A 27880-nucleotide genomic window follows, 5' to 3' on the forward strand; every position below is an offset into this window, starting at 1 on the left:
TTGTCCAGCTGAATGATTGTGGGATTTTCCTAACTTGGCCATTTGCCCACAGTGGGTATGAGTCACGGTTGGAAACAAACAAACAACCAAAAAAAAACACAAACAAATAAACCAACAAACAAAAGATTGTGGCGCCTACCCACAGTGTGGGATTGTTCACGAATACGTGTACACCACAGTGACTGGGAATGAACTGAAATGTAATGTGGTGGCCGTTCTCTTCGCTAAAGTGTATAGCTCGGCAATTTGTAGAGCTAGCGCTCTGTAAAAGCTTTCTTTCATTACAACTCTAAGTAGCTGCAGAGCCGATTTCGCGTCACCGAAAACTGCCCGTGGCCGATGCCGAAGTGAAGAAGGCACTCGAAGCAATTAAGCAAGCAAGCAAGAACCAGAACCACTGCTTGCAATTCCTTTTTCCAGAGCAAACGTCAACTGCCTTCTCTCAAGTGTCATCCGAGAAGTAAACTGGGACAATCCGAATAATCGCCACAGGCGACTCCGAAAATTGGACCCTAAGATGAAATTTAGCTTACCACCAAGAATTTAGCGCAGCTGTGCCAGCCCTCTGGACAATACACATGAGGCTGGGTGTCACATTTACGCCCGGGTACGCGCACCTAATGCGACGCACCGAATCTCCAGACTTTGAGCTGTGCAATGCGATTGATACCATAGGTCACGTGCTGTGCGACTGCCCTCAGTATGTGGAAGAGCGACAAAAGTTGAACAGCGGTCTTACGCGCCTCGACAGCCCACCGTTGTGGGAGGACGTTATTTTGGGCCCTTGGCCAGACGTTAAATCTCATCTTCAGGCCATACAGGCCTTACTTGACTTGTTAAAATGTACGGGCCGGGACTACAGGCTTTGAGCAAGCCTAATTACTTGTTATATGTTTTACATCCTCCTTCTGTCGTGATCGTGACCCTTGATTAGAGTGCACTAGAATGGGGGAGTGGGGTCCAGCGGACGCCTTGGCAAGCGCCGAGGGTGAAGCAAAAAACGTTGAAATTGTGGCTGCGCTGCCGTCGCCTTATTCTGAATCTCCAGCCAATAAACGTCGGCTCCGGCTGTTTCGGCGGCGCTCATTGGCTGAGGCGAGCTCAGGGGCTGAGTAGCTGTCGTCTGCTCGACGCACCGTCGTTGTTGCGTCGTTTGCATTCTTTCCACCGCTTTTTCCATTTTATTTACAATAGATCGGTGAGGGATAATATCAGCGTTGCCGCCACCGAGTATCCGCCTGTCAAAGCTCCATGCAGCTGCGGTAGGGTCTCCGACGCGACAAGCGTCCGGCTGGCGCCCAGGGCCGCTCATTCGGGAGAAGCGACGGTGGCGCCACCAACTTTTCAATAAAGAAAGCCTCAGCGGGGAGCTTGCGTTGGACCCACTCCCCCAATCTAGTACACTCTACCATGACGCTCCTCTTTCTTCCCGCTTTCTTCCCCTCTCCTCCTTCTCCCAGCGCAGAGCAGATGGCCAGAGGAATGATAGTGATGATGATGATGAACCTCTGTCATGGCTCGCACCCACTAAGGGGGATAGGCATATAACCTCAGGCCGCCATCTCTGCATTTCGTATCATTAAACTTTTTCTCTCTGGTCACATGGGAGCAGCCCGCAGCTCAGCCCTAGGGCAGGGCTTCTCAGGACCTACTGAATAAAGTTCTTTGTCTGTCTGTCTGACGAATCGGGTGGTTGAACGACAAGCGGGGGAGGCAAGCGAAGACGTGGAGGAAGCGGTGGCTGTGCGCGCGCTTTCTGCGCGTGTCCGAGCCACGCAGGGCGTGCCCGGGCCCGTGCCGTATTCCAACGAACGCGAGCGCCGTCGGCACGCAGGTCAGCGGGGCGGCCCGGCGACCGACAGCACGCCCTTCCAGGAACCCAGCCCCGACGTCTTGGGCCGTAGCCTCCGGTAGGGACCCCCGCCCGCTCAGTCGAGGTAAGCCGCCGCCGGCCATCACCGGCTTGGCGTGACGCGGTCAGCGACGGCAGGGAGGCCGGTTAGCGTAGCCCTACTTCTTGTCTTTGTCCGCAGACCGTGGGTCCAGGTTTCGGGGACAACGAAAAAGCTTTAGCTTTATTCGTGAAAGGGGGGAAAGAAAAATTGACGTCCACCCGTCTCGTAGCACGAAGCTGCGAAGGGAAACCCGTACGTGTTTCTCGGGAAGAAAGCGTCACAAATGAAGATTCGTCCTGGTCCGGGACTTCGAACCCGGGACCAACGCCTTTCTGGGACGGTGCTAGAAGTCGGGTGGCAATTTATTCCCCCTTTCATGAATCTTTCCTCCACTTTTCGGACTTCCACAGAACTGATTGCCATATTTACTGACTTACTATTGTTACTCTTTATTATTTACCGCAGAACTGATTTGCCAATACTGACTAGAGCGCGCTCTGGCAATGCGCTCGTTCAGCCGCCATGGGAATGCATTGGCTAGGGCGTGGATTTGTCTAATCTTTGTGCTTGTGGCTTTAGACGTTCTTGTGGCATCGTTAACTACGCTTTATCTGCCTTCATTGGCCTGAATTTCAAAGGAATCTCTACTTTTGTTCTGAAACGCAGAAGACAATAATAATTCGTGAACACGCATAATCGCTGCTAATTGCTGTGGTCCCACTTGTCCATGCGTCCGTCGCGTAATGGTTTCAATATCGGGCTTGTGTGCTTAGGGGGCCCGTGTTCGAATACTGGCGTCGCACAATTTTAATACAGTTTAATAATTTATAGCTCGGTACTTTACTTGAATATGACCAGTTTGCAAAGTCAGGAATCCGTTTTAAAGCCAGAAGGACGAAGTTTAGTCAAATCAACGTTCTGGTTGAACTGAGAGCTCAACCGAGAAGTACGAGAGCTGCCAGCGCCACATTTCACTCTATTAATTGTATGCAATGCTGAGAAGCCACGTTATACGTCACTTCCGGCGAGCGGTAATGACGCGCTTTTTTTTTTTCAGTATAAAAGACATCTATTTTTTTCTGAGCTTTTTCCTATTGATTGTATTTAATGTAAGGAAAGCATGGTTGCGCGAACAGAAAGAAAGACTTGGTAAGAAAAGTAGGAAACGATAGGTTTCAGCGCCTGACCTATCGTTTTCTACGTTTCTTACCAAGTCTTTCTTTTCTGTTCGCGCAACCATGCTTTCCTCAGATGTCAACCAACTCGCCCAGCAACAAGTTCTACTCAAGTATTTAATGTAGCTGCATGTAGAGGGGGGGGGGGGGGTACTTGATGCATCACGACGCGGACTTTTCTCGATTTCTAGTGACGTGGTTTTTAAATATGTTCGTGGCTGCTTAATTGTTCACAATAGAGAAGTGTTAAACCGCACTCTAGGAAAGCGACTGAACCAACTTTTCGGGAAAAGAATAACACGGCACAGAAGTTAACCTATCGCGAAGACGGCGTGTGACGTCATAAGCGCCCTAATAGGCACTGGGTTGGGAAGTAAAACTTAACTGAAACATGATTGGCCCTAATTTTATCAGCTAATTGTCATATTTTTTTCCTGCCGGGAAAATGCGAATTCTTTCGAAAGCTATTATACAATTAAAACTACGAGTGTTATACGCCTGTATACGTTGGTATATATATATATATATATATATATATATATATATATATATATATATATATATTTCCACGGTAGCATTCAAACTAGCCTTAACAAAATAACGCCCATATACGCATACGTTGAAGGCGGGCATATTGAACTCTGGCAAGGCACGCGTCCGTTTGCACCTTTCAGCAGCTGTTATCATCGACCGACAACCAGTGGTCACATGACCTGGCGATGCGACTCTACTCACCTAGTTACTAAAAACTGACGGAACTTTTTTTAGGGTAACGCGTCAACCACATGAAACTTCTCGCTTATTTATGGCGCCTCGTCGGTGATCGCTTAGTGCCGCTGTACGCCACTGACTAAAATCCTTTCTCGCAGTGAAGAACGCTGAACAAATTTCGACGATTGTCTTTGTGGGGGCAGCGCCTGGCGTATACAGGGTGACCCAACTGTCATGCATCAAGATTTAAAAAAATGCGAATGCGACGTAGCTGGACAAAACCAAGGAAGCGTTGTTTGCAGTCGTCTGGAGATACTCAGATATGCTTTGCAATCCACCCAATTACATAATTCGTCTTAAATAATTAATCAACTTCTCAAATTTTATAATTGGATGAAAAGCGTCAATGAGAAAATTGTTGAGCAACATGAAAACCCCGATACAACTTTCTGTTGCTCAATATGTGCCACATAAAAGTGTTTTTCCGGGAGTGAAAGAAGCCCGCAAATACACGCAAAGTGCCTCGAGCGGCCAGTCGCGCGGAAATTTTGCTGTCCATTCGTGGGCTCCTTTCACGCTCGGAAAAAGTTTTACGTAGCACGTATCGAGCAACAGAAAGCTGCGTCGGGAGTTTTTCATGTTGCTCTACAAAGTCCTCATTGACACTTTTCATCCAATTATAATATTTGAGAAGTTGATTAATTAAGACAAATTATGGAATTAGGCGGAATGAAAAGCATAATCTGAGCACAATCTCCAAGCGACGGCAAACAACGTTACCTTGGTTCTGTCTAGCTACGTAGCATTTCCACATTTCTTAAATCATGGTGCATGATAGTTGGGACACAGCTGTCGCACAAAAAGTGCGCGCGGCTTGTGGCTTTCGGCTCAAGCGCAAGCCACATGCTCGCGTTTTTCATGCGCTTCCGCTCAACAGAAAGCGAGTTGGCAGCATCGCTATCGGCGAATAGAGACTTCATATTGTTCAGGAAGGCTTGAGAGCTCTAATGTGTGGTTATATAAATGCACCCCTCTGGGTCGCAATAACATTCGGCTGGTTTCCGCCCATGCGCCTCTTGCAGCAAGGACTTGTACGCGTATAGTGACGCATGGAAAGTACGTGTCTGTGGTTAATCGCAATGCACCGAAGTCGAAGGGCGATTGGACGGGGCTGACGGAGTGGCAGTGCAATGTTGCGGCGTTCTCTTCCCTGGTTCAATCGAGTTCACATCAAACTCCTTTTATTCTCAACTATATTGAGCACATGTTCGTCGTATTTACGGCTTCCGGTCGCTGCATCTCGTGACCGGAAGCCGTGATTGACGCCTCGCGACGTACGCTCTTAAATTTAGCATTACAGTCGAACCCGGATATAACGAACCCACATATAATGAATTATTGTGTATAACAAATTGAAAACTTTTGTATAAAATTTTTATTTTATATATCGAATTATCTATGTATCGAACTTTTTTTGTGATACCCTTCAGATTCGGTATATCCGGGTTCGACTGTATTGATGTTTTACGTTGTGTCGCTCTTGGCGCTTATGTGTCGTTCCAACATTTTTGTTCTTGTTTCGGGCGGAAGTTTCTATCCGCAATGACTCCTTACACGTGACTGTAACTTAGAATACAGAGACCACGTCAAACGCAGTAGAACCTTGTTAACAATGTGGGCACAACCGCCACTAAAATGCTACCATGCTGCACCGTAAATACAGTGACGTAAATTCCACATTACTGCTGCTTTAGAACTGTTTGGAGCGGCGAAGTTTTGAAAACACTGTCCGCGGTTCCTCTTGATCCGTTTTCCAGGTGTTAGTGACTCGGCGAGCGTCCAAATCTAACCGCGAGCATGCCAGAGGAGGAAGACGATGACGACAAAAAAGTAAAGGACAAGAAAGGCGGCAAGGACGACAAGAAAGACGACAAGAAGGACAAGAAAGGGGGCAAGGACGACAAGAAGGACGACAAGAAGGACAAGGGAGGCAAGGACAAGGGAGGGAAAGAAAAGGACAAGAGCCCCAAGAGTCCGACGAAGGGATCCACCAAAGGTTCGGGCAAAGGATCTGCGAAGGGATCGGTGAGAGGCTCTCCCAAGGGCGAGAAGCGCATCGAAGAGTCTTCGGACAAGAAGGTCGAGAAGTCTGACAAGTCGGAAAAGTCCGAGAAATCCGAGAAGAGCGAGCGAGCCGAGAAACCAGAGAAGCCGAAAGAAAAGTCCAAGAAGCCGGCGTTGAGCCCGTACAAGGCACCGCCCCCGTCGGAGACGATGCTCCGGGCAATGGCCGAGCCGGGACCGGTGTACGCGGAACGGTTCTACAACGACGAGTACGAAGACGAACAGGAGGGCCGAAACTACATCGAAGTGCAGATGTACCAAAGGCGATCCGGCACAAACATCAGCGAGGGCGAAGGAGGAGGGCACGCCATGGGGGGCGGTGGTGGGCGGCGGCGGCGGAGGCGCACGCGGCCAGACCTTCTACGTGGACGTGCCTCCTCCGCGGCCGCCGAGGCCGCCCGCGTTCGACGACTACTACGCGGACGAGCCGCCGCCTCCTAGACGCGAGCGGTCGGAGCGGTTGGAGCGACAAAGCATGACTCAGCACTCCGTCTTCTACGACGAAAGCTGCGGCGGCGGCGGCACCCTGCAACGCCAGCGCCAGGACGCCTACTTCGACTACTCGGAGCCTGTCGGCCCGGCCGGACCGGTGCCGCGCCAGGAGCCGCCACAGCCGCCCCGGCGTCCCATCATGCTTCCGCCCACGACCGTGGTCGTCAACCTGAGCGAGTCCGGCGTGCCTCCTCCCCCGAGCGGTCCCCCGGCGAGGCCCGGCAGTTACGACACGCGGCAGGTTGCCACGAGGGCCTCCATGAGGTCCCACGAGGAGTTCCGGACGCCGCAGCGCCATCAGCAGTCCGATATGCAGGTCCGCAACGCGCCCATGACGACGCAGCTGACGCAGCAGCTGCGCGACATCGCCCTGCAGCACCAGAGGCCCCTGGACGACAACGTGATCTCGTCCACCGAGCGCGTCATCTACGAAGTCATTCGCAAGATGGAGTCCACATCTTCGGAGACTAGCGAGGATCGTCCGCAGACCACGATAGTGCGGGTGAGGGCGATGCGTTAAGACATAAGCTGCAATTAGAAGTGTTGGAATAGGCCAACTGCGAATACGAATAGAACGACCCTTGCTATTCGTTTCCTATTAGATTCGGGGATTCACTATTCGAAATTGTCGAATATTGGCTTTTGTTCGAGAACGAGGGTTAACATTAGTGGAGTCTCGAGGGACTCCACTAATGCAGGTGAGCGCTGTTCCAAATGATTCGGCTGAAGAAGAACCGATAACAGAATTTAGATGACAGAAAGCAATTGTTCCTCAGTGACAAGCTCCTGAATTGACCGCACGTACTTTTGTCAACGGCATTGCTTGCATGCACTAAATGATGTAAATAAGCGCAGTATTTCTCCAATAGAACTTTACATATATGCTTAATATTTCACTGTTTGCAAAGGCACACATTTCGCTCTGTTTAAAAAGAAAAAAATGGTCGATATTCGGAGGTAATTATGCTCAAATATTCGTATTCGATCCGATCCGGACATTTTACTATTGGAACACCCCTCGCCACAAAATGTAATGCTTTTTGTTTTTCTTTCGGAGCGTCGACCTCGTTTCGCGTCAAACTGCTGTCGACACCGTGGTTGCGCCTGTTCTTCATTAGTCAATCTGCCCATATTATACTCGCGTACGGCGTCTTCTACTGGTCATTTCAGAGCAGACCGGGAGCAACATCAAGATCTATAAGCTGGCTGTAATGATGACATTGCTACTGACACCTTGCTTATCACCGTGATAACGCTTTGAATGATGTCTTGGGCGACCTTTGCCGGAGCCCTGCGAAAGGACCAGTCGAAGATGTAAATAAAGAAGTTCTCGGATACGCTCCAAATGGCAGTTATGACCCTATGGCACCATGACGCCACAAAGCAGGGCTTCCACTTGCGGTGGCTTTCGATTAGGCTTGGATACGCTAGTCATGGTGTTTCGCGCTCGTACGAGCTGAATAAAAATAACGGCGAGCTTGCGTCTCTAATACCTATGAAATGCATGGACACTACTAAGGCCTTTGGAACTAGGGGACATCTACGGGAGAAGCATTCGCGTGAGACGAGACGTGACAGAGGTATTTCCTATTCGGTAAATGTCCCTTGGGAAAGCGGGGGGAGATAATCCGAACTCTTTTAGCGCCTAAAGGTGTTAGGCGCTAAAAGGGGGGCGCCTAAAGGTGTTAGACGGCCAGACCTTCTACGTGGACGTGAGGCCGTTATAAATTGGACCAGTCCTCGTTTGCATCAATAAACACCCTGTTACTCGGTTGAGTTTTAATTGAACGCAAGTATAAGGTTGATAAAGCGAACATCTGAGCACAACAAAACCCATTCATTTGCCTAGAAGCAAAAGCATTGCTGCAGTCTCAAGCTCTGGACTGAGCTGTAGCACTACACTACGCCTCTAAATACGGTGTTGAGTAGAGGCCACTTAGCGCTGTTTGGAAAGTTTGAAGCTCAACTTTGTTGACGAGACGAGAGAGCACAAAAAGTTCAGTATAAGTGTCACCCATTCGTCCGAGACAGTTTGGGGACGTACTCTGCCGTTCTTAACTGGGACTACCAAAATGGCTAGTACAACAGCGCTAGTTTGATGCCATACTTTGCTTATCCGTGTAACATAACTGTTTTGGAGCACTTTGTTTCGCGTCTTGTTCCGTCTACCATTCGTGTTGTTTTCAAGTAACCTGCGCAGGGTGCATCGCGCATGGAGGGCTAAGTGGCTCCTCTAAATCTTTGCGTTCGCTGAAAACCGCGCGTCTTGCGGCGTCTTCCAGGCACAGAACCAGGGCATGGGGGCCATGTCGCCGATGATGTCCCCGCAGCGCCAAGCCATGTCACCGCAGCGCCCAGCCATGTCACCGCCGGGCGTCATGTCGCCGGGCATGATGCGCGGCCCATCGCCGGGCATGATTCGCTCGCCCATATCCGCGGGAAGCCGCGGGTACCTGGTGCGCGCGCCCTCGGGCCTCATGCGCGCGGTCACTCCCAGAATGCCGGTCCAGTACCCGCAGCGATGGCCACCCTCCGCTCGGGCTACGCCGCTCACACCGGCCGGCAGGCCCAGGTAAGTGCTGCCCCCTCTCGCCTTTATCTTCCTTTGTTTCTTCCTTCGCCACCCATGTAGTTTCACTTTTTTCTTCATCTTTGAAATTTCCGGTAGCACGGACATTGGTCTTTGTATCCCCGCCTTTGATCGGGAGCTAACCCTAACGCTCGACTAGCTGGATGAGGTGCTCTTGGTCACTGCCTCTCAGCGGCCACGACCATCTAAGTCAGCATGCCGCTTTCTTTTTCTTTACTGCAGTTGCCACCTTATTGGTAATTACCGTAATTTCGGCAGCTCGGACATTGTTTTTAAACCCGCTTGTTCGTTGGATAGGCCTAGCGTGATGCTCGACCCGTGGTGGACCTGGCTCCTGCAACTGCGGACTGCTGCGACCGCGCAGTTAATGCGGCCTTTTTACTTTTTCGTTATATTGTCACGAAGATAATTAATTCGAACTCGCCGAAAGAGAACAGCCTTCTTTAATGATGGCCGACACTCAAGAGAACGCGCGCACACCTGCGTCCTTCGTCGTCTTCTCTCTGGCGATCTTGTGCCTGTAGTGGGCAGCTGACTTATGACGATCGGTGCCTGTAGTGGGCAGCTTACTTCGCGTCAATATGTACGCGCTCTTTGTTTTTATGGCAATTTTCGGCGGATTCAACATTGTCTTTTTGTCGCTATTGTTCACATTGTCAACATTGTCTTCGGTGGCTAACCCTAGGGTGATAGGTGACCGGTTCGATTACGGTGTCCTGGTCCCTGTCAGTGATTACTGCTTGTTAGTGAAGCCTGCCCATAAATATTCCTTCTAGTAGTTGATGTATTCTTGGCTAGCTTTGTGCAGACTTTAATTTTGAATACCTTTTTGTCCATAGCCTTACCGTGGCACTTCTTTAAATGAGCAGGGTACTCTCCTGTCATCGACCAGTTTCGCCCGGATATTGTTTACCTCCTCGCTGTTTATAATGCTATTAATTGCTACTGTTTACTATTTACAATTTTGGCCTGTCGGACTCTGGCTCTTTGTCTCTTGTCCGTCGGCTAGTAGCTTAACCATTTTGGCACTCTGTGAGCTGGTCCTGGCTACCTCATCTCTTTCCTATATTCTTTTGGAAGTTACTATACGATTCTACGAAGTGTTTCTATAATAGACATGCCTATCACAGGTTATATATCTTTCATTTTATCCACAAGGATACGCTTACGGCTAAACTTGTGTAGACAGTAGGGTATGGACACCTAACCGTAGCATCATGTGGGTGGTTATCGAGACTTCATCCAACCTTTACGATATTTGCATTTGTTTGTTTGTGACTTATCGGCCCCATTTTTGTTTACTTCAGAGCAGGCAGTTATTTCAGTTCTCCTTAATGCTTTCATTCGTAGAGAGACTGTTAACCGTGGTACTTAATTTATGATTTTTGGAGGGCCCGAAGGCATTACATAAGGGGGGACGTGAAGATGTCCTTTCCTCGTATGTCCTTCCCTCGTAAGTCACCGTAGTTACTAGACAGCCATTTTTTTTAAGGATTTTTGATAATGACAGCGCATACAATGCCTGTTTTGCTGCATTTCGGACATGCATTTACCACTTTTTGCGCGCTTTGATTTTGTCCATCGGATAACACACGCAGAGTGCTTAGACCAATTTAAATTTTGTTTTCTATCTTTAATAATTATCCATCTTGCGTGTCCACGCCCGGACATTTTCCCATACTGTCCCTTCTATTCTTTAATGTTCAGATTGTGATGGTGCAGTCAATGCTTCTGAAGCAGCTTCTTAGACATACTTTACGGCTGGGTGAGCGAGTTATTCGTAGCGTAGCACTCCTCTGGGATGACACAGCCGGGGCTTGTCTATAGTGGGTAGTCCCTAAATTATCCCCCTTCCACTCAGACATACTATATAATTCTTCTGATATTTATTACTTCTCTGTACTGTACCTCTGCTATATTTCACGGTTTCGTTTTTATTGGAACATAGCAGTTTAGACAATGCTTCTTCACCGTTGTCCCTATAGCATTAACGCACTGCAGCATTTGTCTTGGTAAAAGCCACCATGGTTTTGTATTGCAGCGCATTAACTAATAGCGTGTTTTCATGACTTTATCTTCTTCCTCAGACGGTAACGACGGTTGAAACTTTACCTTTTTTTGCCTATCCTCGTTGCGTTGTAATTGCCCATGAATGGCTGTTCTGTGACTAGCCGAATCTCGTCTACCGTCACTTTTTTCCCCCCTTGTGATTTCTTTTCGTGTCTCGACTTTAGCACCGACAGCAGTGAGGTCCTTCAAGTTGTTTTCGTTTCCGTTGTCCGTAGCCTAACCATGGCATTGTACTTAGCCGGAAAGTGGCCGCCTGTTTGCCCCTCCAACCATTTGCTTTTTTAGTCCCGTCTACCAGTCTTTCCATCAGATTCCAGGCGTTTATCAGGTCGGTGTCGTCCTGTTCGTTTCATACACTAATTATTTAGCACAGTGCTTGTCCCCTAGCTAGTCCAAACTCGACCACCCATTGAATGCATTCTGTTCAGTATTCTTTCTTCTGGTAACCTATTTCTTGCGGCGCGACCTAGTAGACAGGGTGCCCCAACTGTCATGCATCAAGATTTTAAAATATACAAATGCCACGTAGATGGACAGAACAAGCGGTAATGTTGGTTGCCGTCGCTTGGAGATACTCAGATTATTTCGTGCATTCCGCCTAGTTACATAATTAGTCTTAATTACCTAATCAACTTCTCAAATATTATAATTAGATGAACAGTTTCAATGAGAAAATTGTAGAGCAACATGAAAAACTCCCGATGGAGCTTTCTGTTGCTCAATACGTGCCACCTAAGTGTTTTTCAGAGCGTGAAAGACGCCCACCAATACACGCAAACGGCCTCGAGCGTTCAGTCGCGCGGCAATTTTGCATCTATTCACGGGCTTCTTTAGTGTTTTAGAATCTTGATGCATGATAGTTCAGACACCCTGTGTATAGGTTTATAAGGATCCTTAGGCTTCTCACTCACACGTATCTTGGTTTTTTCAGCCTGTTGATGAATCTGTTCATGATATGACAATCAGGTTTATAGAGGGCGTGCCGCGTAAGTAGTCCAAACTGCAACCGCCCACGGACTGCTTAAAAAAAAAAATCGTGTTTTGTTATTGGTAGCCTATCTGGTTTCTTAGAGGCGCTACATAAGATACTTAGGTTTATTGTGATCCTTAGGTTCCTACCTATTTCTCCGTTACCCGGGGTGTTTTTCCTTTTTTTGGCTCCTGGCGTATCTGTTCATGGTATTCATGTCGCGGCGTTAGTAGTCGCCAAAAGTTATTCTCACCGAAGGTCTTATCGCGGGTCAGCGAAGTCTGTGTTGCCCTTTCGTTGCTATTGCGATATACATGCAGCCACCGCCATTGCCGCACGGCCACCGAACGCTGTTCAAAGCGGCGCTCAGAGGACACGTATTTTTGAAGTGGCAGAAACACAACACGCTTCCCGCGCATTTGAAAGAACGACGCTTCGCCAGCATACAATTTAGGCAGCCTTGGCGTCATTAACCGTGACGTCATTACGCAGAGCGAAATTTGATGACGTCGTGTCGCTATGAGGGTAGGTGTTAATAAAAGTACTGCTTGAAATTTTTCTGACTGTGGTAGCCGCGGCAACCGCAGGAGCCAAGCGAGGCAATGTAGGAGGGCGTGACTGTGTCGTGACGTCAATGGCTCAAAAAGCGGTCACGTGGGGGAGCAGGACATCGCGGCGTTTCGACCGTCGCTCCAATCGGTCGCCTCCTATGCTGCGACTCGTTGGTACGCCCGATGTAGCAGCACATCGCGGGTGAGCATGCGAGCGAGCCGGAGCGACTGTCAAGACGTCGCGATGTCCTGGCTCCCACGTGACCACCGCCTGCGTCATGACGTCACAACAAGTCAACCCCTGGTAAACGAAACCAGACCGGCTGTGGAATAGCAATCGCACGAAATTCAGTATTTTTCTAGAGATCTAAAACCTTCATTTAACGCAAATAATTATACTACTACTACTACTACTGCTACTACTACTACTACTACTACTACTACTACTACTACTACTACTACTACTACTACTACTACTACTACTACTACTAAATTATTATGAGACGAGCATACTGTCGGTACTTCTTTAACATTAGATTGTTGGTAGGGAACCGCATGTTTCAAAAACAATGTGCGCAAAGTGGGCACCAATTATGCAAGAATGTCCACAATTGGTAGCTCACAAACTCACAGGCGGCAAGTTTTTTTTTTTTTTTGACGTCTACTGTCATTTTCCTTTAATTCATCCTTCCTCTGCACTTCAATTAAAAACAACAAATAACTTCCCCAATGCTTCCCTTGGCTTCAAATATCTGTTGGCTTCTAGCGGTTGCGATAGACAAAAAAATCGGGGCCCCTCGGTTTCTTCTCTTTTCGATTATAGTTCCCCAAAACAACACAAGCTGGGGGGGGGGGGGGGGGTCAACGATAACTGCCGTGGACGGGGGTTTCGAAATATTTTCCATCATCTGGGGTTCAACACGTGCACCTAAATCTAAGTACACGGGTGCCCTTGCATTCGGCACCATTGAAATGTGGTCGCACCTTCTGGGTATCCAACCCGGGACCTCTCGTGCTTAGCAGGAGAACGCCATTGCCATTCAACACCGTGGCGGGTCAACAGCAGGTTTATACCAGGTGTTCAACATTAAGCTTTACGGAATGAAAAAAAAAAAAACGCCTGTGGCAGGTAGCGTAATTCTTATCGTTGAGCTGGGTTATTCGAAGAGGCGGACATTAGTAGCACGAGAGAGGGAAGCACATATTCAACTGATTAACAAAAATCACTAATCAACTTCTTAGTTAATTACTTTACGACACATATTGCAATTTACGAATTGTAGCCGGCGAGTTCGCAAGACGCGTCAACTTCAAATGATGTTCCAGGATGGCACCATTTTCGAGATATTATTTCCCAGAGTGTGGGACGAAATACATGGTCGTTCCAGTTACTTTTGCGCTTCAGTGTATAAAACAGCATTTTGGTAAAAAAAAAAAAAGTAAGTGGAACAACATTGCATTTTTACGGCGAGTTTGATGGCACATATCTCCAAAATGGTGTCATTCTGAAAATTCATTCCAAGCGGATACGCCTGACAAGCTCACTGGCTACAATCAGTAAACTGCAATATGTGCCGTAAAGTAATAATTAAGAAGTTCATTAGTAAATTTTTGTCAATCAGTTGAATATGTGTTTAGATTTCTCGTGCGACTAATGTCCGCCGCGTCGAATAACCCGGCTCAACGATAAGAATTATGCTACCTGTCACAGGCGATTTTTAAAAATTCCGTAAAGCTTAATTCTGAAATTTTGAACACCCGGTATTTACACACATGTGTAAGGCCGTAGCAAGCACATCTTAATTAAAACTCCCGAGTTGCCCTAGGACCACCTGCTCATGGTGGGCGAAAACAAGAGACTGATGCTGGATATATTGCCCTCGTTTTTCATTGCGTTAGCATTAGGAGCGTCAAAGTGGAAGAGAAGTCTGTGTGTGATGGGTGGGAATCCGGTCACGTGGTACAATGTATACGTGTGAGCTCCTAAAAAAAGAAAAAGAAAAAGAAACCTTTGAAATGTGGCGAACGTGAATTAAATCGTAGATCCGGGACCTCCTATAGAGATGCAACGTAATGCTGACGCATTTCTCTCGCCCTTACCGCTGAATCGACACTGAATTCTTATCTGTCGTCTTTTTTTGACACTGGTCTACATAGAGGCTTATAACCAAACCCGAATAACGCACTATGCTCAAATGTTATCGCGTGTTATCCAATCTGTAGAACAAGGTAATGCCGGTTTCCAGTTGCTTCGTCTGCGGAGCTAGCTCTTCATTATACCGTATTGATGAGTGGAGCTTGCAGTGGTCTTTCATATCTCCGCGCTTTCCATTCAATATTATAAGCTGCGTAATTGTTTGAGTGTTGTAGTTATGCGCCTTTCTGAACTGCCTGTGGCCATGACTGGCATCATCATCACCATCATGATCAGCTTGTTTTTATACCCGCTGCCGGACGAACGGCTCTCCCAGTAATCTACAATCACCCATGTCTAGCGCTAGCAGGTTACCAGTTGAGCCTGCAAATTTCCTAATTTTACCAATTCCTAGAAATCGTGAGGCATTGCGCATAAAGGACCGCAAGCTTTTCAAGCATATCCGCTCCATCCTTGAATAAATAGACGATTACTCCATCTTCCCTTGCCTCTTTTCCCGGGGACGTGTCTTGCAAATCCCTTCTCACTTCATCGCTAGTAGATACGAGGAGGCCTCCGTATCGTTTGGTCACTACTTCCAACGGATGTTGCGTGGCTCCTCTGGGTACTGTATACAGCTCAGTATGGAAGGCATATCTACTACCTTTACTATATCACCGAAATTGCTGATATACTGCAATACGCCTGAATTACAATAGACTGTGTTATACGAGTTAAATAATGTGATACATACTGCGCGCTGACTGTCTATAGCAGCGAGTTCTACATAACCTACGTTTTAGTGCGATATGAATCATACGGACACTCGAGGTGCGTTTACGCCGTCGCCGTCGCCGTTGGCATCGGCGTCGCCGTCGCGTTCTCTATCGACGACGCTATAGGGAGCCTACGTGCAAGGCCGTTTTAAAACGGCGTTACATGTAGGCTCCCTAGACGACGCATGCGCTGCACGCGCGCGGTGGCTTGCTTAGAAGGTCTGCAGACACTGCGTTTGGTTGCAAAAAACCAACGAAGCGGACCGCATGCACCGTCAACGCTACGCTCAATCACGTCGGTGGCTTTGCTAGGACAGCGCTCCGCCTTCCGCTGATGGCGCGAGCTAACGTTATGCGCGCGTATACGCTATGAGCACACTGTTAAACTACCGCGTTATGCAGTTTTCCGAGAGGAACGAGCAGTAAACGTCAAGCTGAGGCTACCCGTTTCACAATACTCCGTTTTATAACATCAGGTACAACGCTGTGGAGGCAATAGATACTTTTCCGAGTGGCTGCGTTCGCACTTAGAATAGTTCGGTGTTTTTTGGCCGATTTTTCTGAAAATCTTTTTTTATACAAGCTCAGATCTGAATGAACAGAAGAATTTACCCTTAGGAACAAACAAACCATGTACTCATACGGCTGCTAACTGGTTGTGTTAGATCAATTTGTTTTTCGTTTTTTTTTTTTTAAGCAGCTCGTCGTGGCAGCCTCACATGCATGGTCGCGAGAGCAAACGCCGCTGGCGCGCAGCAAAGCATAGACGGAACGCGCGGAGCGATAAACTGTGGTGCTCGTACTTCTGGCGTAGCTTCCATAGCGTTGCACACGAAACGGAGTATAGGCGCTCACTAACACCGACGGTTTCCCGTTCGCTTCATCTCTTGCGCGATCGAGGTGCGACGCCTGCAATACCGCTGGCGGCACTCTTCATATAGCGCCAGCGCAGTGAGACGCTTGGTAGCTGTTCTTGGTCGACCCTGTGCCGTCGTGCTGCTTGGTGTCACGCTGGTCACGTGACCTGCGAGCGAGAGGGGCAAGATTGAGGCAGACAGCTGCGCCACGCGTATAGAAGGCGGCGAGTGAGTCAGGCAGCCAATGAGCGTTTGCGAAAACTAGGTCAGTGAGAGGCAGTTCTTGCTCCGCATTCGCTCTTCGAGAATGGTCAAGACTGAGGAAGAAGCCGCCCGACGTGAGCGTCAGCGAGAGATTGCGCCCGTCGTGAGGAACGCGCTAGGAACTCTGTCGCCCGTGGACACCGACGCGTCCCATCCACCTGCAACGCGCTAGGAACGCCGTCGCCCGTGGACGCCGACGCGTCCTATCCCCAGCAATTATAGCGCCGTTCGGGCTAGCCAAGCGGCCTCGAATGCACAGCTTCGCTGTTGGACTATATTCACGGAGTGGAAGGGGCGGTGATTTTTTTCTTTATTTTTTTGTTTAATGCGAGGCATTCTTTTCTACGTCGTTAGAGCTGACAGTTGAGCAAGTTGGTAGGGGTTAACTTCGCACAACGACTCCACAGACAAACACGGTTCTTGTCTCTAAGTCTTTCTGTGGCGCCGTTTCGAAGAAATTCTCCCTGCCAACCCAGTTTCTGACTTGTATCTTGTCGTTTTCGTGGGCCGATCACGGATTTTGTGCAGTCTAGACATACCACTGGGGATGGGCTGCTGGGTAGGCGTTAGTGGGTATGTTCCCATGACTTGGGGCTAGAGGGCATTTTCGCTCTTCAATGAACGTATCTGACGCACACTTGGGTATGTGACACTAGGTGTGTGCCACTGAGGCAATAGACCTACGTAGTGACATCTACGTTTGCGTTACGTTAGGTCTCCCTTTCTCTGTAGCATTACTTTAGATGCCAACTGCGGTTGAGCCTGCTTGGATTTTTAGAGCGAAAGCTCTACTATGCTATGTCTCGCAAGGTCATTCATCGCGTCGCGATGACCTTGAGCCGCCGGAGCACGCGCCGACGGAGTGCAAGTGTGGCAGGTGTGACGTCACGCCATGTGATCCACTGCGGCGAGGCACCGCAGCTGCGCTCCCTCGGAGCCTCGCTGCTGCGGTACCACGTGACTAGGCGAGGGTTTAACGACTGCTTCGCCGGCACTTCGTTGCTCAGTCTCGCCATAAATGGTGCGCCGGCTGGGCCGTCTGTGCGTGCGCTTCAGCGAAAGCGACAGGCTGAATCCAATCATCCAGTAGATATAGCTAGACGGCAGGCTGCGAAATCTCAAGCAAAGGCTAAGTTGGCTGCTTAAACACCGGAGCAAAGGGAGGCCAGATTAGAACGTTATAGAGAAGAGCACGGAAGCGTGCATTAATGAAACACTGTGTGCATGATCTTTGCAAAACCAAGCCAAACAGATCTTTCGCTCGTGATAACTAGGTTTACAAGAGTTAAACCTCAGCCAATTTTTTTGTCGCGCTTACTTAAAACTGTTGACAGCACACCTGCACTGGTAATTAAGAAATAAAACTGTTTATCTTCCCCACATTCAGGAGTTAGAAATAAGGTTTCGGGCTTCTTGTCAGAAATAGCCTAAAGAATTTGTTATCACACAGAAATGACTGTAGTTTACATGTGCATTTTTTGAGAAGTTGCAGAAAAACCTTGTGCTGTCATTTATGCTGATACGATGGAGCCCTACGTTGCAATGTCCAGTTTCTGGCTCCATGTGCACGCAATCGGATCTGCATCTTGATATTATTGTCGCAACGTCAAAAACAGAGGTCGCACGTAACTGATCAAGCGGAAAAGCAGCAGGGCACCTTTTTAATACTGCGCGCTACCGCGACTACTACTTCGCTGCGCCTTGATAGAAACGCTCACACCTGCTCGCATAGTCCTCCTATTCATCGGAGTATAGGGCCGCGATTTTGTAGCAAGGCATTATGACTTATTCTACTCTAGTCTTATCATCCACCACTCACGGCCGGCTGATCCCGTTGATAATGCGAGCGGACCGTCGCTCCGACCACTGACAAAGCGCGATAAGCGCGAAAAGGCATTATGACATTAAAGGCATCGCTACAAAATACCGGCCCAGGTGCGGCATTTGCGTCGCTCTGAAGGCAGCATCATCCCGATGCGCAACTTTAGCGTATGAGGGCGGTGTACAAAGGCACAGAGTAACACATGAAAAAAGAAACAACAACAGGAAAGTACAAACAAAACTTAGTTCGACAGATACGGCTTCATCCGCACCACATGCACCACTTCGGGTAAGTGCTTGCGGATACGATCGGTGACTGGAGCTACTGTCACTGTCAGGAACGACCTCGTATAGGTCACGTCGCTCAAGCGTCGGATCACCCGGTATGGCCCAAAGTACTGTCTTAGTAGTTTTTCGGAAAGTCTACGACGGCGTGTGGATATCTAAACCCACACTTTATCGCCGGCAGTGTACAGAACGGATCTGTGTCGAAGATCGTACCATTTTGCATCTTGGTCTTGCTGATAGCAGATGATGATAGCAGATGATGATAGCAGATGATGGCAAGCTGTCTGGCTTCTTCGGCGCGCTGAGTAAATTAGTCATCGTCGGTATGTATGTCGTCATACTCGTGCGACATCATGGCATCCAACGTCGTCGTGGCTTCGCGACCGTGGACCAAGCTGAAGGGTGTCATTCGAGTAGTTTCTTGTCGAGCGGTATTGTATGCGAAAGTTACATAAGGCAAAATCTGATCCCAGTTCTTGTGTTCCACGTCGACGTACATGCATAGCATGTCTGCGAGTTTCTTATTAAGGCGCTCAGTTAGTCCGTTGGTCTGGGAATGATATGTGGTTGTTTTCCGGTGGCTTGTATACACTTAGTCTGAGAACCGAGTCAAGAAGTTCTGCACTGAAGGCAGTTCCCCTGTCTGTGATGACTACTTTTGGGGCGCCGTGCTGAAGGACGACGTTTTCGATTAAAAAAATAAGCTGCTTCGGCTGCTGTGCCCCGCTTCACCAGGCTGTCCTGGTACAGCGTGGTACGTGGTGAAGCTGCTTTGCTGGTCGACAGGTGATCACTGTTCGGGGAACAACGGTCGCCAAAGCGTAGAGCTAGAAGCGGCCGGCGAAAAGCTTGCCACCCCAGCCTCTCGATGGGGACAGTAACGGGCAATGTGGCCAGGTCCCCCGCAGCGGAAACAGAGTGGTCGACAGTCGGCCGTGCGCCACAAGTCAGTACGGCGAACAGGAGGTAGTCTCACAGACTCCCGTTGCCACCACGGCACGGGAACGGTCCGAGGCTGAAATGGCGGTACCTCTGGTGAAGGGGGAGGACGTCGGACCACGTTGGTATAGTCTTAGGACATGCGTCTGGGCATGGAGCTGGTGAGAAGGCTTGCCGCAACTCTTGGCGCACGACTTCGGCAGCAGAAACGACTGGAGACTCAGTAGGAGGAATGCCGAGGGCTCGCAGCTCTTCACGCAGAATGACTCTAATAATTTACCGTAAATAAGTCTGCTCAACACCCCGAGCTGCGGTGCTTATTGGTGTGTTGTTGGGTAGGTGGTCAAAGTGGCGGAAACGTTGCTGAAGTGCCCGCTCGATGATAGTCGCTTCTTTGACGAAGTCGTCGACCGTTGAGGGCGGGTTTCGTACAAGGCCTGCAAACAACGGTTCCTTAATTCCCCGCATAAGATGACGCACCTTCTTGGACTCGGTCATATCGGGGTCAGCTCGGCGAAACAGACGGGCCATATCCTCCGCATACATGACGTCGGATTCATTCGGCTTCTGTACGCGAGCCTCAATAAGTTAATGCGCGTAATCCCGCCGGTCCGAGCTTGCGAATGTATCGAGGAGCTGACGCCGAAAATTGCTCCACGTGTGGAAGCTCGCTTCCCTGTTTTCGTACCATGTGCGAGCACTCATTTCGAGCGCGAAATAAGCATGGGTGAGTTTCTGTTCGGTCCAGTGATTGACCATAGCGACGCGCTCGTACTGATAGAGCCAGTCCTCGACATCTTCAAAGCATCACCATGGAAGATTGCGTGAACGCGAGGCTATTCAAGAGTCACCTGGGGAAGGCTTGGCGCCGTCTGAGAAGGAAGAGTGGTCGATGGTGTAGGAGCTGCCACGCTGGTGGGAGTCGCAACGGGAGGGAATTCCGGGCTGAGGCCGAGCAGGCGCCGACTGAATCGGTGGACTGGAGTCGTGACGAGAGGCGGAGCTTCCGGACTAGGTGTACGGGGCCTGATAGGGGTTGAAAGCGTGAGGTTCAAGGCTCCAGCGCCTCCACCAGTGTCGCAACGTCAAAAACAGAGGTCGCACAGAACTGATCAAGAGGAAAAGCAGCAGGTCGCCTTTTTAATACTGCGCGCTACCGCGACTTCTTCGCTGCGCCTTGATAGAAACGCTCGTGCCTTCTCGCATAGTCCTCTTCATCGGAGTACAGGCGCGGCAATATAAATAATATAATAGTCATATTCGCAGCATTCAATGGCCATATCACATTGTATCTATACTTTCCTTGCCCTTAATTTTGAACCCTTCCTTGTATCCTTCCTTGGATGTGTCCTTGCCCATCACTGATTTTTTTGTCCTATATTTGTTTCATAGACCCCATTTATTATTATTATTTCTTTCCCCATTTATAATTTATTATTTCTTTCTTTATTTACATATCAGATCCACCGCGACGCACTGTCTGTGGAGCTCTTTCCACAGACAATGCAGGATCCTCGTTTTGGGCTTGTTCCCGCCGCTTGACTCGTCGTGCAGCGTTCCGCGCTTCTCTAGCTTCTTCAGGCGTCGCGTACTTCCTAGGCCTACCGCTGACTCCGCTAGAACCTGACTGAGCGTCGTCCATGTCGCAACGAACGCAAGCGAGCATCTGCCGCGTCGGCAGATGCGGCGTTCCCCTTTCCCCAGCTCTGCTCTGTCGAGGCCCGAGCCAGCAAGCGCGAGCCACGGGTCACACGGGTTCCTCAAGCACAGCAGCCGGACACTTCAGCGACCTGCGCCACGAGGGCCCGCGGGCAGCTAGGAAATCATCCTCGGCGTTTGCACGCCGTACTCGCGCATCCCTGAGGCCACGCGCGGACTTCGCGGGCACGCCGCTATGTGGCGCAGCGTGTCCAAAGCGGCGTTTCGCATTAACTTAGTGATGGTGATATGGGTTCTGCTGCAATTCGTTTCACCAACAATTAAACGAAATTGTTTTTACTTGGACTCAGTGATAAATGAAAAAGATATATATATATATATATATAATCCTTCAAAGTTAGGAAGGCGATTCAACCGGTAGTTGAAGTTGATGAAAGCCAACGTATTCCTGGGCGCGTTAAGAGTGAAAAGGGGGCGGAGTCAATGTGCATAGCGCTCTATCGCGTCATCCATTGCATGACGGGAGTATATAGGAGGACCGTCAGACTGCTTAAATTTATTGGCTGCGCTACCTTCAGGATTGACCCACGTGTTTAGACTGCACTTTCTCCTCGATCGGCCCACGAAAAAGGCATAAATTTACATACCCGATACGGAAAAATGACGATAACTCTTTAAGGAAGGAGGCATTGTCTTCAAAATGAATTAACTGTGTGGTATATGGTTAGTAATAAGTTCTTTTAGAACAATTTGCTTTTCGTTGTTTTCCTTTTGAGATTTTTCATTTCCTGCCGCTTGTGCCAGCCTCAACCGCAAGCTCGCGCGAGCATGCGCGATACGAAACTTGAACGCAAAACGCGCGAAGTGATTCATTTTGATTACCGAACTTCTCGAGTAACTTCTACAACGTTGAAAGTTAAGTATGGAACAAGGTACGGAAAATGAAGACAGTGTATCTCGTGGACTTCGCCTTTTCAGAGCATGGTCTACTTCAGAAGGGGATTTAAATTCCCCAAGAAAATTCTTATTACTGCCATAGCAATTATACAGACGCGCGAGGCGTACTTGCGCCGTCTCAGCTGGCGTCGGCGTTGTCATGCTATCCTGCTATTGACGACGCATACATGACCCGCACGGGGCATGAAAAAAGCGACAAAGCTAAGGTGACCGCAGGGTAGCGTTCTGGCTTCCACTACTGGCACAAGCGTTGTGTGCGCACACGCACTAGCGTTCCTGCAGAACAGATGTGTGCGCAGTACACCGGGGTGAACGTCAAGCTAAATTTACGTAACCTTTTCCTTGGCCGCTGACAAACGCCAACGGTTTTCTTGCGGCCTCATCTCGACCATAATCGAGGTTCTACGCTTGCAACGCCGCTGGCACGCTCCTCATCAGCTCCAGAGACGCCTACAGTGCAACGTTAAACCTTGCTGTCGTCGCTTTCAGTGATTTCCCTTCGGGCAAAACTGAAATTTCTAACAGAGAAGCTGTTTACGCTGGTGGTTAGTCCAGGGAGTGTGCGCAGTAAAACCTCGCCGAGCGATGACGTCACTCCGCGTCGCCTAGCAACGCTGAGCCTCGCAACAGCTGTGTAGGTGGAGCTAAGCCGTGACGTCATCGCGCGCGCCGTCCTTTGCCCAGCTTTGCCAAGCCATGACGTGGTCACGCCGAGCTCCCGCATAGCCGTGTCGCCACAGCTGTGGTAGGCGGAACTAAGACGTGACGTCATTGCGATGATCCTCATAATAGCTCCGCGTCGCCGCTGCGGCGACAGAATGCCTCATGTCTCCGGGCCGAGCACATCGCCGCTGAGAATGGGGCAACCGAAGAAGTGCGTTACTTCCGAAGAGAAGGAAGCGCGGCGCGAAAACTGCCGTGCCGCTACTCGAGAGCGGATGAGGCGACTTCGGACCAACCCCGAGTATCGCGCCGTTGAAGCGTCGGCGAGACGTCGGCGATTTGCAGGAGATTCGGAGTTACGAGCTCTCGTTACCGAGCAAAAGCGTGTGTGCAGCCAGAAGAGTCGACAAAACGATCCGGGCTAGCGACTAGGTGGGTTCGACAACTTCGCTGTTTGCACAGTGTTCGCACCACTAGTGTGAAGCTGCCCCCATTTTAAGGCGAAAGCCTTTAACGGCTCATACTCGCGGCGTCCGACCGTCCGTCCGTCCGTGCCCTGGAACGGTGCCAGCTGTGGCCTCTCCCCCTCATGCTCTCTCAGCAATCACGTGATAGCACAGCGGCGCCCGCGGCAACGCTTCTTCGTCAGACGTCTCGTTGCAGCAGTCGAGTTAGTCGGATGGCTCCCAAGCGGCCCGGTGATGATTCCACGGCATGCGGTTCGGAGAAGCGCCCCAAGAATGTGGATTCCTCCGATACCAATTGCCAGAAGAAGAATTAGCGAATGCGCATGCGGCGGTAGTCAGTCGAATGAGCACAGGCTTTCGCCGAACACACTTTGGAATTTACAAAGTGCCCTTCAATTTTTTTTCAAGATCGGTAATTATAGTTCTCGCAGGCACAGCGGGATTCTCGCAATCGCGACGTTTTTCTAAGGTCATACAGCGACGCCATGGAAATAAATTCGCACGGTGGAAGCAGCTGCGTTTGAGCAAAAGCTAGCATCTACTCGAAAGCCGCATGGTGTGCTACAAAGGAAATCGGCATGAGTTTTCTCATAATCACATTTAAAGAAAAATTTGTGCCTGATCGGGTCATGATCTTTCCGGTACAGTTGCCCTACCAGCAGAGTTTAACTGGGAAATAATCGTCATGGTGAACTTGAAGAAAACATAGTATATTCAAATGCGCACTCTTTGTTGCCTCACCGCGAGTGCACAGTAGGTTTGTGCGCATGGTGTCTTATTTTCATTTCCATGAATCTGGTTCGTAAGCCCTTGCTTTAGAAAACGTGGCTACAAACTGGGAAAACTGGGAAACGTGGCTACTGGGAAAACGTTACAGAAATGAGGACAACACTAAAGGCAACGCCAAGCGTTTCGTCTAGTTCTGGCAATTCATTAGATAGCGACAGCTCAGAATAATTACTAAAAATGATGACATTTTTTAGCACATTTCTATCGATTTCCAATCTTTATAATTAGTTTTTTGTTAAAAACGTATAGCGCGAAAAGGTAATTTTTTTACGCGTGGATAATAGGTATAATCTCTGCCGATCATATACTATGTCCGGAGAGGACAATATTAGCCAGATTAAATTCCAGCCGGCTACGCACCGGGCTCGGACTGTAGTCCAGAATTGATATACATATCCACCATTGACAGTTACCGCTCTCTCTCTGCAGGAGGGACGACGATGGCATGACCCTGTTCCCTGAGCGTTCTCTCATCATGCTCCTCGTCTTCCTGTTTTTGTTCGTCCTCGTTGTCGTCATACTGGCCATCTCGGGCATGAACTTCCCCGGTAAGAGGCGTCCATAATAAATTACCTATGCCATCTCTTAGGTGACGTGGCCACTCCCACTCACTTACTCCCGCACTCTCATGCACTCACTCACTCACTCACTCACTCACTCACTCACTCACTCACTCACTCACTCACTCACTCACTCACTCACTCACTCACTCACTCACTCACTCACTCACTCACTCACTCACTCACTCACTCACTCACTCACTCACTCACTCACTCACTCACTCGCTCACTCACTCATCACCAGTCACACTCAAACTCTCGCTCACACTCACGCAATCATGAACTCGCTCACTCGCTCAGTCACACTCAAACTCGCACTCTCACTACCACTCACTCACTTTCACGAAATCACTAACTCACTGTATCATGCTCACTTTCACTCACGCACTCAATCACACATACGCTCACACTCCCACTAACGCAATCACTAACTCACCCCCTCATTCACGCTCTCACTCTCCCACTGAGTCTTACTCACGAAACCGCTCACTCCCTCAAACTCACTCACTCACTCACTCACTCCCTCAACTCACTCACTCACTCACTCACTCACTCACTCACTCACTCACTCACTCACTCACTCACTCACTCACTCACTCACTCACTCACTCACTCACTCACTCACTCACTCACTCACTCACTCACTCACTCACTCACTCACTCACTCACTCACTCACTTCGGCACTCACACCGAAGTGCCGGCGCAGCATGCAGGCACATATGCAGAAGGACTTGTTGGTGTTTGCTTAACGACAATAATGTAACGCGATGGCACAATTACAAAGAAGACACACCCGTCATGTCGTCAAAGGAATTCGTCAGGGCCACGTTGCTTGGCTAAAAGAGTATCTTAAGCTGGTGTCTTAAGGTAGCAGGCAAATTATCTAGCAAGTAGCACATGACTGAGCCCGGTACTTGAGCTTTCAGCCATCGCTCAGCGGCACCATCGTTGAGTGAAGATGCCCTGTAGATCTGGCTTCTCCATGACTTAGTGACACATGTGGCGAAGACCTACTTCGGTGCCTAACTGGCTCCGCAGGGACCCTGTAGTCGCGATCACATTTATTCAATCAATCAATCAATCAATCAATCAATCAATCAATCAATCAATCAATCAATCAATCAATCAATCAATCAATCAATCAATCAATCGACCAATCAAAATACGAAAATTAACTGATTATCTGAAACACTCTTGATGTCGAACAAACGAAACTCGATCCAGGAATATTATAATTTTGTCCTATTTATTTACAAGTAAAGAAGGAGCATTTTGGAGAAGGATCGGCACTATTCGACATAAGCGGCATTTAACTGTGGCGTTTCTATATTTGATTTCTAGTTAGATACAAGTACATTGCTACGCCGAGCGGTGCCGCAGCACATGTTTTTCTCACATTCAAGCAATTTTCACCCCGATACATTTCTCTGTATTCACGTAGTAGCTGTATAAGCATCGGACATTTCGATTCTTAAGCCGCCGTCAGCAGATCATTCATATCGCATATACCGATGACACTACATTGATTTTCCTTGAAACAAACGAAACACACTTAGTAACCTTAGAATAAATTCTCTACTAGCCAGCCCCACTGCTAAAGCTAAGCAGTATCATGCTTTAGACCTCGTGGCAATTGAAGCGGGAAACTCCTTCGTCTCTAGGTGTCACACTATTTAGCAATTCTCTAGAACTCTGTCTTAGGATTGTCTCACTGAACACCGTAGCCGGGAAACCTCACATCTGCAGTTCGCATTTTGTCACTTCTGAGGTACACAGCCCCTCTGGAAGTAAAAATATCAATTCATAGTTCTTTGTGCATTCACTCTAAATACCGCCACGTAGCTTGTCGAGCGACATCGTAATCAAACCGGAATATAACTTACATTAAAAAGAGGTAAGATCTATCTGACCTCCCACCTGATGTATTCACCGAGCCTTTCTTCTTTCATGCAGATATAGCTACTAGTACTTTGTATAACCTGACTTTTTTTCTCGCGTATGAAAAAAATTGCCTTTTATTTTTGTCGCACACCTTACGCAAGCCACCAATATTATACCGACGACACTACATAGCTTTTTCTCGGAACAAAAGAAAACACACTTAATAACCTTAGATTAAATTTGATTGTTAGCACCGTCTTAACCATCGCACACAAAAATGAAAGGCACAACCTGCGCGCCCTACTTTGGTAGAGGGAAGGTCTTGGGGAACATTTAGGTTTGCACCGAGCGCTTTAAACTAAGCTTGGCTTTTCTGTCTTTGAACAGCTTTTTCAAAGAGCAAGAACAGTTCCTCGTAAGCGGAGCGCAATCATGGAGCGGCGAATGAGGACTTCCATCGTGCACACTGCATGCTGTCTCGGCGAGCAGGGGGCTTCCCAACCATCAGCAGGAGGCGATTAAAAAAAGGAGGAACCGAGCCTGTCTGGTCATTCTTTTTTTCAGCGATGTTAAGGATAGTTCCCCAAAGGTTCTGTGCAGCGGAGTGGTTCGGGGAAACTGGCGTCGGGAATGAGCCATTGCTATAAACGGCCAGCAACACAGACATACCAGGCCGTCGGAACGCGCAGCCAGACACCGGCATCAGAAGTGCCGGCGCAGCATGCAGGCACATATGCAGAAGGACTTGTTGGTGTTTGCTTAACGACAATAATGTAACGCGATGGCACAATTACAAAGAAGACGCACCCGTCACAGGCTATAAAACATTGGATTGGATATAATGGAGAGTACAGGGGTTGTACTGCGCAAGAGTCCACCTAGTGGACTGTATTTCGGCCGCCTCTGCTTGGCCGGAGTTGGACCAGCGAGAAGGAAAATGGCTGTGGGCGCCTGTCTCCTCTTCGATCCTGCACCTCCAGCCAATTGGCGGCGGCCGAAATGGACAGTCCACAAGGTCGAGCGCCCGAGAAGCGCTAAGCTCGGATGTACTGAAACAATTGAATAAAGGAACGGTAACAGAGAAAATGCGGAATGCGGATATGCGGTAACAGAGAAAATGCGGATAACTGCGAGAATAAGAGTGATAACCTCTTGGGAGTGTAGAGCCGGATCTTCCGTAAAAGTCTTGCATTTTTCAGCCACAGCACACTGATTCCCGCTCTCTGGTCAGCAGGGCAACATTTTG

The 27880-nt window shown here is 48.9% G+C and overlaps 2 protein-coding genes across 2 annotated transcripts; both read left to right on the plus strand.

Moving 5' to 3' along the window:
• The first annotated feature begins 1770 nt into the window (after nucleotides 1-1770).
• Nucleotides 1771-6346, plus strand: LOC119432725 (cylicin-1). Its single transcript, XM_037699880.2, has 2 exons — nucleotides 1771-1937; nucleotides 5599-6346. Exon 2 carries the CDS (start codon nucleotides 5639-5641, stop codon nucleotides 6344-6346), a length of 708 nt encoding a protein of 235 aa, XP_037555808.1. The 5' UTR covers nucleotides 1771-1937; nucleotides 5599-5638.
• On the plus strand, nucleotides 6236-27166 carry LOC119432914 (MAGE-like protein 2). Its single transcript, XM_049658439.1, has 4 exons — nucleotides 6236-6899; nucleotides 8680-8969; nucleotides 24622-24740; nucleotides 27022-27166. The coding sequence occupies exons 1-4, from the start codon at nucleotides 6381-6383 to the stop codon at nucleotides 27051-27053; spliced, it is 960 nt and encodes a 319-aa protein (XP_049514396.1). The 5' UTR covers nucleotides 6236-6380; the 3' UTR covers nucleotides 27054-27166.
• The last annotated feature ends 714 nt before the right edge of the window (nucleotides 27167-27880 follow it).

Source organism: Dermacentor silvarum, chromosome 11, assembly GCF_013339745.2.
Source record: "Dermacentor silvarum isolate Dsil-2018 chromosome 11, BIME_Dsil_1.4, whole genome shotgun sequence".
Lineage (NCBI taxonomy): Eukaryota > Metazoa > Arthropoda > Arachnida > Ixodida > Ixodidae > Dermacentor > Dermacentor silvarum.